The sequence below is a fragment of the Drosophila bipectinata genome, chromosome XL (assembly GCF_030179905.1).
Source record: "Drosophila bipectinata strain 14024-0381.07 chromosome XL, DbipHiC1v2, whole genome shotgun sequence".
In the NCBI taxonomy this organism is placed as follows: Eukaryota; Metazoa; Arthropoda; class Insecta; order Diptera; family Drosophilidae; genus Drosophila; species Drosophila bipectinata.
The window spans coordinates 13,643,502-13,658,020 of record NC_091734.1 but is presented as its reverse complement, the minus strand read 5'-3'; the positions used below and the strand labels follow the sequence as shown (position 1 = coordinate 13,658,020).

The 14,519-nt window shown below is 44.2% G+C and overlaps 3 protein-coding genes across 3 annotated transcripts; 1 reads left to right on the top strand and 2 right to left on the bottom strand.

Annotated features, from left to right (window-relative positions):
• The first annotated feature begins 8,396 nt into the window (after window positions 1-8,396).
• Window positions 8,397-10,135, top strand: LOC108129004 (E3 ubiquitin-protein ligase MARCHF5). The gene has a single exon (XM_017246906.3). It carries the CDS (start codon window positions 8,585-8,587, stop codon window positions 9,599-9,601), a length of 1,017 nt encoding a protein of 338 aa, XP_017102395.2. The 5' UTR covers window positions 8,397-8,584; the 3' UTR covers window positions 9,602-10,135.
• Window positions 9,920-11,961, bottom strand: LOC108129000 (uncharacterized). The gene is made up of 2 exons (XM_017246903.3): window positions 11,614-11,961; window positions 9,920-11,559 (listed from the first exon to the last, which is right to left on the bottom strand). The coding sequence occupies exons 1-2, from the start codon at window positions 11,790-11,792 to the stop codon at window positions 10,290-10,292; spliced, it is 1,449 nt and encodes a 482-aa protein (XP_017102392.2). The 5' UTR covers window positions 11,793-11,961; the 3' UTR covers window positions 9,920-10,289.
• A 1,209-nt stretch (window positions 11,962-13,170) lies between these two features.
• On the bottom strand, window positions 13,171-14,507 carry GIIIspla2 (Phospholipase A2 group III). Its single transcript, XM_017246897.3, has 2 exons — window positions 13,736-14,507; window positions 13,171-13,616 (listed from the first exon to the last, which is right to left on the bottom strand). The coding sequence occupies exon 1, from the start codon at window positions 14,359-14,361 to the stop codon at window positions 13,747-13,749; it is 615 nt and encodes a 204-aa protein (XP_017102386.2). The 5' UTR covers window positions 14,362-14,507; the 3' UTR covers window positions 13,171-13,616; window positions 13,736-13,746.
• Window positions 14,508-14,519: the final 12 nt, after the last annotated feature.

The following is a 14,519-nucleotide window of genomic DNA, read 5'->3' as shown; positions in this document are numbered from 1 at the left end:
GAGTATGCAAATTAGAGGCCAGGGCTGTGGGGGAGCGGAGGGGCAAGGCCATGGGTCGTGGTCTGTCCAGTGGGCAGCATATTTCGCATGTTTACCTTTCAACTTGATATGCATAACTCAAATAAACAATCGCCCACTCTCTTTCAATTTTTGTAGATTTGTGGATTTTTGTAGATTTGTGGATTTTGGGATTCGGTTTACCTTCGAATTTGTCTAAATGGAAAATTGATGAGCACAGTGAGCGGCAACAGTTTGCCGCCACCTGATTGATGATGATGTGCAAATATTTGTTTACCTTTCGGTTTGTTTTTCTTTCTTCCTTGAATTTTGCCCCAAAATTAAATAGCCCCATGAATTATTGATATCTTAATTAACTGTGTGTGGAGAAGTACAATTTTAGCACACACTGTCTAGTAATAAATACAATTTTATTGGCCTTTGGCCGAAAGAGGAAAATTCTCATAACATTTCATTCAAATAAACATTTTAGCCACAAAATGAAAACGTTCCGGGGGCGTATTTAATTAGAAATCAAATTAAAATTTGCTTCTAAATGGAAAATACAAAGCCAAGAAGTTAGAGTTGTATTATTTTTGGCCAGTTTTTTGGGCCAAAATAACAAATGCCTGGCATGTTTCTCGTTCTCGCTTTAAACTGACTCTTTATTCGTATCTGTAGTGTGTATCTGTATCTGTATCTGCATTGAGAATCTGCATCTGCATTTCTTGTTGGTTCAGTTGGGCCATAAAGCACCCTCCTGCCCGATCCGGCCCCCCTGAACACTCTCCCCACTTTGTTTGTTGTTGCATGGCTGCTTGTGTTGCATTTTGTGCGTTTTTCATTTTGGCCAAATGTACGAACCAGGTTTTCCCTCTTTTTTTTTCCAGCAGCAGCAACTATGGAAAATGAAAAACGTTTTTCCAAAATGCCAGGAGCTTAGAAGGACGACGCGTTCTACAGGATGTTCTTTGCCACAAAAATCAGTGTCAATGGTTGATGCCAGAAATAGTTTCGACAGGCGAGTATGAGGCGAGTAAGAGTTATCCTATAAGGATTGAAATTTTATACATTTTTAAGGACTTTATTTGAAATGGTAATTTCAGCTACAAGGATGCATTCTCCACCCCAACAAAGGGCTCATATCCTGCCTGAAACACACACTCGTCCTGATATTTGCATTCGAGTGTCCCAGCTGTAAGGACACGAATTTCCTTCGCCAACAAAGGACAAGCGAGGACGAAGGGGGACCAACATGGACACGAGTGGCAGGACTCTAGGGTACTGGCCATAAAGAGCCTTCTTGGCCATTTGGCTAATTACCCATTGAGCCGCTTACAACTTTAATCCCCAAGACGACAGTCGAGGATTCCCCTGATGGGGAGGCCCCTCGTTTCAATTAGAGGACTCTGTCTCTACCTGGCCAGAACACCGAGTTGATTAGTGGCAAGTGCTACCTGGGATACAGTCGATCCTGCTGCTACCTGGCAGCTACTGTAGACCGAGGATCGCCAGGATCCCCGTGGTCTTTTCTGACTTGCGGTCATTAGGCAAATTCAGGGCAAACCTATGGTAAGACTTTCCATTTTTGTTGAAAAAAAAAAGAGCAATAGAAGGTAAAAGGCAAAAAAGGTTAAAGGGTAAGGCCGTGTGTTTGGGCTGGAGGCGGTCCTTGGGGCGTGGCAAATCCCGTTTTGTAGTTCACACTCTTCAACATTTGCACTTCGCCTCAATGAGTTTTTAATTAACTTTCAAAGCAAAAATGTGTCAGTTCTACACTTGAGAAAAATTCGGGAAAAATGTACAATACAATTTGATATATTTTAATTCTGGTACGCCTGTGTTATTAGTCTTTTGATGGCTTTTTTGTCACAGTGTACGGGATTGCCTGCTTTGTCTTCTTGGCCACGTTTCGAGCTCATCACACATGCTGCTCTCCAAGGGGGAATTGTGGGCTAGAAGGGGCAAGGGGGGCAAGGGCGCTAGGAGGCTAGGGGGCGTGGCTGTCATTTTGCATTCTATTCAATTCCCATCAAGGTGGAGAGACTGCTCGAGTTGACTTTCAATTTTTCGCCAGGATAAAGGATAATAGCAGCAGCAGCAAAATTGTTGTCAACACTAATGAAATTACAAAAAGGACACGACAGGATATTCAACATCTGGGAAAAAAAGGGGTAAGGAAAAGCCGGAAAAGCCCAAAGACAACAACACTTTAAATAATTAAACACTCTCAAGAGGGGAATTTTCCACAAGGATCTATCCGAAGATCTTATCCTGACAGGCGACTGAAAAGGATTCCCTTAAGTAGGGATTTTTTTTTCGAGATAATGCATAATTGGGAAATAACAATTCGGCAAATGTGTTTACAAACTAATTAATCCGAATGAATGGAAAACTATTTCATTTTCCAGCTGCTCTTGCTCTTGAATGGGGAAAACTTTTCGGGTTTTCCCGAGGAATTGATTTTGATTTCCAGCCAGTGGAACTGAAAACAATAAAGAAAATATATACATATATATTCACATTCGTGTTTTCATGTATGGTATGTTCCATTTTAATCAAAGGGTGTTAATGTTTGCCAAAGTAGAGAGCACGAAAGCCACAAAGGCACAGTGAGGACTCTGAAAGGATTCCATGGAAATTCCATTTAATTTTTTATAAAATACTTGCACAAACTTTAACTTCTTTTAGTTCAGGAATCTAACCTAAGCATTATTTTCCTGTCAATCTTAGGCATTGCAACCTGTAATTGCATGTTGCAAGTTGCCACCGGACCCTCTTCTTCAACATCATCATCATCATCTGATTTCCCCCCAAACCCCATAATTTTCAACTCGATTGCGTGACGTTTACCGCACTTGTGTTCCATGTGTGGCCTTTGGCCCGTTTGGCGGTCAAGGGTTAAGGTTACCAGCAACACTGTTAGGGGTTAAGGTGGATGTTCCGCCCTCCCCCCTTTAGGTTGCACACGCAAATGGCAAAGGACTTGGGGCAGGATCGCTTCGGAAATTATTTTTAATACGCATTTTATTTCATTTTCATTTTCACTTGCAGCTTGTATCCTGTCACAACGAATTCTGAATTCTTTTGGGGGCATGTGGGTTTGTGGGCGTGGCAGCCCTTAGGCTAAAAAAATACAGTTACAGAGACAAAAGCAACTTACAAACAAAATACAAAAAATAATCGGAAAAGAGGGAATGCAGGAACTGTCGTTGAGTTTGCCAGGAAATATGTTAAATTTTGAGTACAGGGTATCCGTGAGTTCTTTGGTTTTGTTTTTAGCTTTAGAGGTAGCCTGACTTTTGGTCTTTAAAATATTAAATAAGAAAAAATTTAAAAAAAAACCAATGCAATAAATTAAATTCAAGCTATGTTTAAGCTTTGGGAAGTAAAATTGTTTTTCCGAAAGATCTGTTTTAGAAACTCTTAAGAGATCCTTTTCTTTTTGGTATTTTCCTCAAAGCTTATTACTGTTATTTATAAATAAAAATTAAAAGCTATAAATAAAAAATTTCAATAAACTTAATCCTGTTATGAGATTCATAAGTTTAAATCCAAATTCCTTAGGTATTTTCCTGTTCAAACACAAAACAAACTATAAGAATAATATCTTGTTGTATTAAAACAAAATAAGGACCAAATAATTCATATGCATGGGCGTCCTTGGTTAGTTAAAAGGGACAAAGCCAGGAGGGGGCGGGACGCTGCCACAAGCAGAGAAGTGGGGAAAGTAGAGGGGAGAGCGGTTGTCGACCACAGCAGTTGACAAATTTGGAAAAATTGCAACAGCGACAGCAGCCAGATGCTGCTGCCTTGGGGCCACAAAAAAAAATATGATAAAAAAAATGGCGGGGGGTTTCGGGACTTAACAATTGAATATTTGGCACAGGATCCATAAAAAAACATGTGTATGAGTGTGTGCCTGTATGGGTGTATGAGCCGCTGTGTGTGTCAGCCATGATGTCGTTGTGTGTGAGTGTGTAATAATGTGGCAAATTGTTGGCATTGCTGATGAAGATGCCACAGCTTATGTTGTCCTTTTTTTGTGGCACAGACATTTTTGTGACTTTTGAAACATTAATTCCACAAATATTAAATTTCTAATTTGTTTATTTGTTTCTTAAAGTTTCCGTACCACTTTTCAATATTTACTATTTCAAAGATCAAGTTGGAGTGTATTTCATCTTTTGGTTTTTTCCGCGTTTGTTTATTTTTACAAAAAAAAAGTTTTGTGCGCCGCTCGTTGAATGTTTGTAAACATGAAAGTGCCCCCTACTCCTCCCACTATTTGTGCCCCCTATCAATCGCACTTTGCCACCCCCCCGGACACCACTCTTCCCTGCTCCCATCGACTTGTTTCATTTTCAATTTTTTCCCAGATCATTTTTTGTGGTCTGAAATGTGGTTTGCCGCCGTTTGATTGAGGAATTTTTGTTGAAAAAGGCCAAGCTGGATAAACAAAATATAAATAAGAATAATTGCCTTTTAGCTAGTTAGTTTTTTAGATTTTATTAATGGCTAAAAGATTTTTCTAAATATTTTTTGAAATGGGTTCTGTTAGAGGTCTTGCTTTCCCTAAAAACTTTGTTTTTGAACAGGGGTTACCCCGAAAAACCAAATCCAAAATTTTAATAATATTCACAACTCTGTTTTATAATTAATGATTATAAAACAAGTTCTACACTAAGAATAAAATTTAAAAGAAAATATTAAAAGTATAAATACATAATTCATATATTTCTTTCAGCGTTTTCTAGTCCTTTGAATGTTTTTCTAACAGCTTATATAATTGACAAGACGGCTGAATGGGCAGGGTGAATAATTGTTGCAAGGTTGAGAGCACTTGCTGACGCAAAAAGGACTCACAGGACACAGGATACAGGCCACCCCTGCCCCCCCCCTGCCTGGTGCATTTGGCCTTTTCCAGGTACAGTGAGCCTCGTCTGCGGCTGACAGTTAAATGGAGTGTCACTGTGCCGTCTAATCAGCTGCAAACGCAAAACATGAGCTGGAAAGTGGTAAGCGCTACGTGGCAAGTGGAGAGGGGGAAAGCGGTGAACGGTAACTGGGGTGGCTCCACGGGGGGGTGAGCAACGCCTAGGGGCGTGGTCGGACGGTCTGACAATCTCAGATTAGTGTCGCCATATTGCGTTACCCCAGCTACAGATTCAGAAACAGATACAGTATCTGTATCTTCTCCAGGGTCTTAGGGTCTAGGATTTCAGGTTAACTCGCCCTTTTGTCGCCGGATATCGCAGGTTTCGTAAGCCAGTTAGGACAGGTCCCTAGGCTACTAGGGGACAGGAGGAGAAACCCTTGCCAGGTGAGCCAAAACCAATCCCTCAAAGCACTTTGAAAAATCCCCAGTAAAAAAATGGAAGAATATATAAGCTCTTTGAAGAGTTTAAGAAGAGTTTTCTCTCAAAAAGGTATGCCATTTCTCTTTACATTATCTTTTTTCTTTAATTTTCTTGCAGTGTAGTTAGGAAAACTGCCCTAAGCAAAGTCTGCCTGTTGTCTAGTATCGGTTTAGTCGCCTTCATTGTGGCAGAGTGATGAGATTTCTTAACTGCGATTTGGTGTCTATTTTGGGAATGCCTACCAGAAACAGGGTGGGTTTCCGGACCCTCGGGAATACCAATATTGTCTCAACCCTGATCACTTTTAAATCATATTAGATTGTATTTAAAAACCTATCTATAAGCTGCTATAGGTATCTTGAACTATCATAAATATTTAATACATAAAGTGCGTTTATCTGCCACAAAGTTTTTGACTTGCCACGAGTTTCTTTTATTCCTTTTATTGGCTGCAAACTATGGCCAAGTTGCGCCTCCTTTTTTTCTGTCTAGCCTGTTCCTGGCCCTTCTTGGCTAATGGAATCCTGGCCTTTGGTCAATCAAAAGTCAGCTTATAATTTCAACGCTCTGCTGCTTCGGAGGATAATTGAAATTTCTTTGGACAAAGTTGATTTCTTCTTTATATTTTTTCTCTCCATTTTGCCAAGATTAGTTGGCCACATTCTTTGGCTTGCACTTATCCCCTCCCCTCTCTATATTCTCTCTCAGAGTTTTCCCGAGAATTTTCCTCTGATAATAATAAAGTTTTTCCCCCACTCGCCACTTCCCCCTTTCTTGGCCACTGTCCATTCCGCAATTCGCACTTTAATGCGCGGTTGCAACGGCAACAGCCTAGAAATGGCAACAAATGGAAATTGGGCTGCAACAGGGTGGGCAAGGTGTTTGGGGCGACTCGCATTTTAATTTCGTTAAGTACCGTTATGGCCCGAGCGGCAAGTGGCAAGGGGAATGCATTGGGAGCAAGTCCATAAATTACGCATACGCCGCGTAAGACTCCAGGGAATAGCATGTTCACCAAAAAATACATGTTAACCATAAAAATGCAACCAAAAAAAGAGCCTATTTGAAATATAGGTATAAACATAATGGTTTATTTTAAAAATAGTCAGATTCATGAGTTAAATCTTAGGTTATCTTATATTTACAATTTAGGGATCTTAGAGTTGCTAAAAGATCCTTGGTTTTTAGAGCTTTACTTCTAAATTAATTAAAGAATATTTCAACCTTTTTTCTCCCAGTGGTATTCCCAAATAGGATTCTAGATCCAAGGCAGGGCCGATTCACTGGACAATATTCACTCACCTGCGGAAAACAGGCACAGGTGGACGAGGCAGAAGCAGAAGGAGTCCAGCCAGCGAAGTTGCGTGCCGGCGGCGCTGTGGGATTTATGCCTGTAACCGTGCCCGTACCCGTACCCGTACCCGTATCCGGATCCATATCCGTAACCGTAACCGGAGCCGTGCCCATGCCCTCCGGGCCGTTTGCTCCTTACTGTTGCTCCTGGCATTTCGCTCGGTCTCGGATTCTAACGGTCTCTCTTATTCTCGGCTATTGTTATTGGATTTACATGTTCATGGGATCGGCGAGCGTTACCCTTTCGCCGCTTTCTATTGTTGTTATTGTTGTTGTAATTGTTGCTATTGCGAAAACAAAACGGCGGCAAGCACACACAGAACAAACAAAATAAGGGGAATTGCTAGTTTCTTAAATAATTCAAGCCTTTGTCGCTGCTGCACTTGTCCCATGAATATTTCAAATGCGCCCTGCAATTATCCTTCCATACACACACACTCGCACACACTGACCCCCTGGCGCACACACTCAGTCCCGTAAAAAAAAAATACACTTTAAAAAAAAATACAATTATTAGCCAATTAATGGCTCTAGGATGCCGCAAGTTGCAGATTGCAGGTTGCAGATCGCAAGTTGCAAGGGGCTGACAAAATTGCGCGCCAAAATTTCGCTCGCGACTGCGGGGGCAGCTTTGGGGGCGGGGCAGGTCTCGTGCGCCACTGTCGAGTGCCAGAAACCAACTGGATTCAATTCCGTCGGAGTCCAATTGGATAGCCTACGCCGTAAATTAACAGAGATGGTGCATGTGAATGGTTTTTAACAGAGCCTTCTAGTAAGCCCGTTGAGCTCTTTAACGATTTATCTTGATTTTATTATAAAGCTTAAAATCAATACTATTTGACTTAGCCGAAAACCTTACTTAATCATTAGTAAATTTAAATTAAATGTTTAAATTTAAAACTTGCATGTCTGTAACTAACATAACGTTTTATGTTAATTTGCATATTCTGTTTAATGTATTTCAAACCATCTGGCAGCACTATACATAACAGTGTTAATAAATGGCGCTCTGTTAACTTTTTTTAAATAGGACGTTACAATTATACTCAGGATTTCAATATAAAGAGAGGGAAAATTAAATAGAATCTTACAGGAAGAAAATTTTAAAATATTTATCTATATTAAATGATCTATTAAATAACATAACGATGTTGGTAAGGAAACGTCAGATTAAAAAGAAACCTAACAAATGTTCTATTCTAGAAAAGGAAGAATGTCGGGCCGTGGAAAGGTGGGCCGAGGTTTTCTGATTTTTGAATTCTTCTGGCCCAGCTCCAGCAGCAGCTCCATCTCCATTTCTCTAGCCAAATGTTGGCCAAATGTTCTTCTGCTCTCGAGCCGACGAGCCTAGAAAGAAGAGAATCTTTCTTTCTTCGTGTCGCGTTGTAAATGTTTTGTTCCTCGCTTAAGCGGGAAATTCGAATCCGAGTGAATATACAATGTGTGTGAAACGGCATTATGTAATATTAAACGACTTTGAGGATCCACTTTCTTTGGGTAAGTGCTGTCTATTGTTTATCGCTTTATTGGCCAAGTGGGAGTGGGCCCCCGCATTTTGAATCCAGCCAGATTCAAGATTGAAAGTAAGCCACAAATAGAATAATGAGAACATCAAGGAGCTTCAACGTTTCAAAGTTTATTTTTGAAAACCAGAGGCACTTTAGTTTATTTATTTTTCTCAAAAAACATATTCTAATTGAAAATGGAATATTTGTCATGAGAGGAAGTTCCTGTTTTGAAGTGTATGCAGCATTTTCATTCGTAAATGACAAATCTGAAACATCTCTTTACAAAATCCAGTCCGTATTCTCCAGAAAATCTCAAACAAAATTCCTTTTGCGCGCATATAACCAGAGATCCGGGATAGCCACAGAATGAATCACCAGCAGCCGAGAATGGCCGACGGCCTCCGATTCCGTCATCGTACTCGTAACCCGACCCAAGGCCAGAGTCGCCCCAGTCGCTTAATGAGCGGACTGGAGCCGGAAAGCATCGATGACAGAATGTGCTGGATCTGCCTCTCCGGGGACGAGGACCAGCCGCGCCGCGACTGGGTGCATCCCTGCCGATGTCGCGGCACCAACAAGTGGGTGCACGAGGCCTGTCTCAGTCGGTGGATCGACGAGAAGCAACTGCTAACACCAGACTTGCCGGTGACCTGCACTCAGTGCCGCACGGAGTACATAATTGTTATGCCGCCGCTGTGTCGCTTCGACTCTATTCTCGAGCGCCTGGACAAGAGCTACGAGCGCCTTTGCCCTAGTGTCTTGATGGGCATCCTGGCTGCCACTGTCTACTTTTCAGCCGTGACTTTCGGGACCCTGACCCTGCTGGAGGTCGCTGGTTATGAAACAGGTGTGCGACTGCTGCAGGAGGACCCCACCTTGCTCATGATCTTGCTACCGTCGGTGCCTACCATCCTCCTCCTAAGCAGGATGGTGCGGTGGGATGACTGCCTCGTGCGCTGGCTGCGCCGCCATCAGAGGCAGGGTGTGCCCCCAGATCAGATCGATGGGGACGGGCACCCTCTGCCGGGGGCGCCACTGGCAGACGACTATTTCGACGACCTGGAACAGGATTATCCGCCGGCGGAGGCTCTTCAGCCGGGAGCCCTCTGGTCTGACCACATTGGGCGAGCTTCGGCTAGCTTCTGCACAGCCCTTAGCCTGCCCACCTTTGCCGTGATTCTCGGCCAGATGCTCTTCTCCAACATTTACGAGGCCAACAAGGTGGTCGCTGTCTTTCTTGGTGGTATCACCTACGTGGCAGTCAAGGGCCTGGCCAGTGTCTATCTCCGTCAGACTCAATACAACAGGAAACGCCACCGCTACGTTCTCGACTACACTCCGTCGAACCTGTCACGGTTTTTTCGTCGCCCCCGCAACTTTTAAAAGGCCGACGCTATCCCTAGTGCCAAGAGCCTCCTGGTTCCCGATCCTCCCAATAAAGGCGCCAAGCAGATAATATAAATTCCTGAACCAATGCCTGAAACATTGCCTCTTAACAATTCTCTCATCTCTCGAGTAGAAAACCATATATTTGAATAAATAGAGAAAAATCAGGATAAGAATTAATGAGATTTAAAAACTATCAAAAAAAAGTTTTCAAAAGCTTTGAAGTCTTCTTTTTGTGAAGACCCTGAAGACTCATGACTCGATATTTGTTTAAGACCCCCTAGAATCCCCTTAAGAATAGAAAAAACCAATTAATTTTAAGCCTTGCACAATAATAGTTCATGTAAGTTGACCAAGTGCATTTGTACAATATTTTGAAAACGAAAAATGTTAAAACTTTCGAACACACGTTACACACGTACACATATACTTTATGCACATACTTAGTTTCATATGAACACTGTCTATATATTGTATGAATGATTCTTGAATTATCATCTGGCGGTGTATGGAATCAAGGTGCTCACAACACGATTTTCTAAAAAAGGCCACCTCGCTCCAAGGCATCATCCGTCACAGATTCGTAATGATCTATAATGGATGGAAGGATCTCGGATAGATAGATAATGTTGTATGGTATGTGTATTTTGTGTAAACTCGATCAGGATTCGGGGAATCAAGTTCGCTAAAAGGCGGCAATAAGCCGCTTGATGGCACCGAATCGTGCACCCACAAATCGAGCCCAGCCCATGAGCCGGTCGCGGGACCGCTCCAACAGAGAGGGACCCGAGGTCTCCGGCTCCACACGGCGTCCCGGCCAGGAGAGCATCATCTCGGCGGCCACCTGTTCGTCGTAGAGCAGTATGTAGCAGGGTCTTAGGCTGGCTGCATCCTGGACGAAGTATTCTAGGAAGTGCTTCTCTGGTGAGTGTGCAATGGACTCGTCCAGCTCAGTGGGCAACTGGCAGATGATCAGTGCCTGCTGGGCTTCGGTCAGGATCGAGTGTGGCCAGCAGAGGAAGGAGTCCTCATCGTTGGCCTGGGCTGATAGCGCCTTTCCCTTCTTGTTCTGGTATTTGCTTTTATCCTTAGTCTTGTGCGTGTCCTTATCCTTCTCTTTAGTGCTCGTGTTGTTAGTGTTCTCATCCTGCTGTTCGTCCTTATTGGCTTCTGAAGCGGGAGAAGGAGCAGGAGCCGGAGTGGGGCTACGGAACTGCTGGGGCGACGGATCGTAGCAGTGGACCAGGGCCGACTCCGGCTGGGCGTAGAGGCGGACGGGCTCGCCGGCCGTGCTTTCGAAGCGGCCGGTGGCCAGGAAACGGTAGACCTGGTTAAATGGCAGTCCTAGGTATGCGAAACTGGCCCTTTGCCGGGAATTGGTACGCTCGATTTCCCCCCGCTGGACCGGAGTGCCGCCGCGCTCGTAGCAGATGCTCATCACCTGGCCGGGGGGTTGGGTGGGACGGGCCAGGCCAAGGACGCGGCACAAACAGCGCAAATGGAGGCCCGAAACACGGCGCAGCGTGGGGCACGTAGGACTGGTCACGAGGAGCCAGTGCAGCAGGTGAAAGGCATCCACGTCATCCGTTTCCAAGGCGGCGTAATGCTCGTCGGCGCTAAGGATCTCCAGCATCAGCCGGCAGCTGGGCCAGTTGTCCGATATAGCGATCCGCAGTCGCTGCACATCGCACCCGGAACCGGCGGCAGCCTTGAACTGGGGAGGCACTGGAATTAGAGTGTGTTCGTAACCCTCCTCACTAGCGGCGGTTGCAAAGATCAGCAATCGTATATCGCACGCATGGGGCTGGGATCGCAGAGCGTCCCGCACCTCGCACATCTCATTCTGGAGCACGCACGCTCGGCTCGGAAGCGAGGGTGTCCGGCGGGTTGGCGACGAGGAGGCCTTCACTGCGGATAACTTTGAGCTGTGCATACCATGGCTGCGGGTGGGCAACCTGCATCGCATACGATATCAGTTAAGTGTCCAGGATGGCTCGGTAACTACTTACATTGCAGCCTTTGTGTGACCACCTGACTGGCGGCCGTCGATGACTGGAGCATTCGCTGGGGCGGATGCTAAAGGGTATGCCGGCATGGAAATAGGAACTGGAATTTGGATCGGTCGGGTAAGTGTTTGGTTCGTCGGATTGGCCACCGCCACGTCCTCTGCCACACGCGCGTCTTCCATCTGCGATCTCCGATCTCCGACTGGTTAGCAACTTGCACCTCGAATGCCAAAATATATCCGAATAAAGCACTGTGCAACTCTTTAAAATTTTGCTGGGAAATGGAATGTTAAATGTTTAAGTTAACGAAGCACCAGGCCAACGTAAAACTCAGAGCAACGTAAAACTAATGTGGATAGGATTTATAGGAGAAAATAGAAGCCTTGCCTCAAAATACTACAGCTATTTTTTGCGGAGAGAGGGCCAGGATATCCATGTCAAAACTGATCAACCTGAATAAAATATACTATGGATTTATGCAACATATATTGCTCTATTATTCCTCAATAATAAACTATTTTTTATTCAATTAATTTATTCAAGTTCCCCAACTAAAATGATATATGCTGAAACCATACATACTTCCAAAAACTTTCAAAAAAAGGTTATTTTTCAAACTTTAAGTGAGTAAAGCTTAAAAAATGAACTATAAAAGCATCATATATTTATAGTTTTAGTATTATACAAACATTAGAACTTGAGAAAATAAATATTATTAAAAAATATTTATTATTGTTTTGGTTCTAAGGAAACTAATTTAGAAAACACATGCACTTTTGTAAAATAATAACAACACCACAAAATGCTTACGCATAAAAATCGGTGGGTTGTTTATTTATTTTTAACGCTAAAATGATGTAATTTTATTTGTTTAGATTACAGTATAAAAAATTTAATTAAAAAACACTTAAAGATTACACAAAAGGCTGACAAAGTAGGAAAACATGGAAGTTACAAGACCAGAATACGGACAAGCCCCCTTTCGTAAAACTAAAATATAAACAATCCGAAAATAACGAAAATAAGTAAGCAATAGGTGTTTGAAATTATTTTAATTGCGTCAGTTGTGGAGCTGATTGTGCTGCTGCCGGTTCCGTTCTGACCCAGACCTTTGGATGAGACTCTCTTTCTAGTGAAGCCCCTGATTAGGGACAGCTTGGAGAATTTATTAAAATCAACTATTTCACTCGAAAATCGAAAATAGGGAGCAACTAGGGAGAAAGGCACAACCCAGTGACCTTGCTGTTTAGCTGCTTCAGACCTTGTACCCAGCGTCTTGGACAACGGTATTGGGATTATCTGATCCGGCCCAGACGCCACCGTGACGCATCTGAATCTCTGGAGTACGGACGAACCAGTGGCCACCTATTATCCCGGGGGGTCAAGTCAGGGGAGGGGATCGAGCAGCTACGTCAATCCGACGTTGATCGCAGTCCGACTCCAGACCCCTGTACACTCGTATACTGCGCGGATGGATGTTGATATGACATGGCCGTCGTCGCGGTCCAAAGTCCGACATTCCGCGAATCCGTTTCCCCCCAATAAGAGACAAAATTAACGTGCTTTTGATCTTTGGACATTTATTTTATTTACTACAGCTCTACGTCTACTTATTCGATTATAGATGGTAGTTACAGGGTATCTACGAAGCTACAGTCTAAACTCTACAGTCTACGGCTAGTTTAAAACTTTAAGTTTCTGGCAGCCTATATTTGATGCGGTGGCCTAAACTAGATTGTGTGACTACGGCGACAACTACGCACTATAATAGCACATGAGTGTCGCGAAAATAGTACATGTTTGTGGTTGAGTGGTGTGAGTGTGTGGTGGCTATATAGCTTAATACATAGGGGTGCCTCTCGCCAGGGTGCCAGTTCCCGCTGCTCCACCATTTTGTCAGTCCATGGTGGTTTTTGGAATGTCATTCCTCTTGCAACACTTTCTGGTTTCTGCCTGTGGCAGCTGTCTTCGGGAGACCCCAATTCCGGCAGCTTCACTTCTGGATACTGAAATAAAAGAAAGAAGTGTTAGTTGGGAATTTGACTGATAAAATCCTTTTTCTACTTTCTGGTTTCTAGAACTTTCTGTAGTGAAGGTGGGGGTGCCAAAGAAGTCAGGAACCTACCTTCAGCTCGTTTAGAAGCGCTTGTTATTGCGCAGGAACGCCTTGTGGCGCACCTCCTCCTTCAAGCAAGGATCTGACTCCTTGCCGCTTCCGCCTCGCTCGGTGCAAACAGTCTCCGTGCGCAAACCGAAGCACTGGGTCTGGACGACATTGAAGAACAGTTTGCCAATTGCATTAGCATCTTCGTCACCGGCCATCTTCAAGCACGTGCGAAACCGCAAGTCGCAGTTGCAGTGGGAAAGCGTATAGGGGCGATAGTTGAAGAGATCATAGCGATTCGACATCCCATCGATGAACATCTTGCAGTGGTCGTGCTTCCGGCAGCACTTGTCGGCCTTGGAGGCGCCGCCGAGGTCGTTGTAGGTGCCGTTGGCCAGGTTCCCGCGTCCGCACCAGCGCGTATTGGGGGCGATCAGCCAGTCGGACATTTGGCGGCGCCGCCGGATGAGGGGAACGGCATCAATATCCGTACTGCCACTGTGCCGGTTCTCTGAACCGATATCGTATGATTCGTGACGCTCCACCAGGTGCATACCATCCGTCGTGGGACAGGAGGCCAGAACGGCGAGCACCACTAGCAGCAAGTATATGCCGAGGGAAAAATTACTGTCGATTGCCAGCGACATGGTCTTTGATTTATTTTAATTATAAGGGGGGAGGAGCTTCTGTTTTGTGGGGTTTCTCGCGCCCGATTGCTCTCCACGCTGCCGGACACTGGCCTTTTATAAGCTCGCGCACTGGTGGTACCCAAAAATTGTCTAATCAGCCAGTGTGAAACAACGCA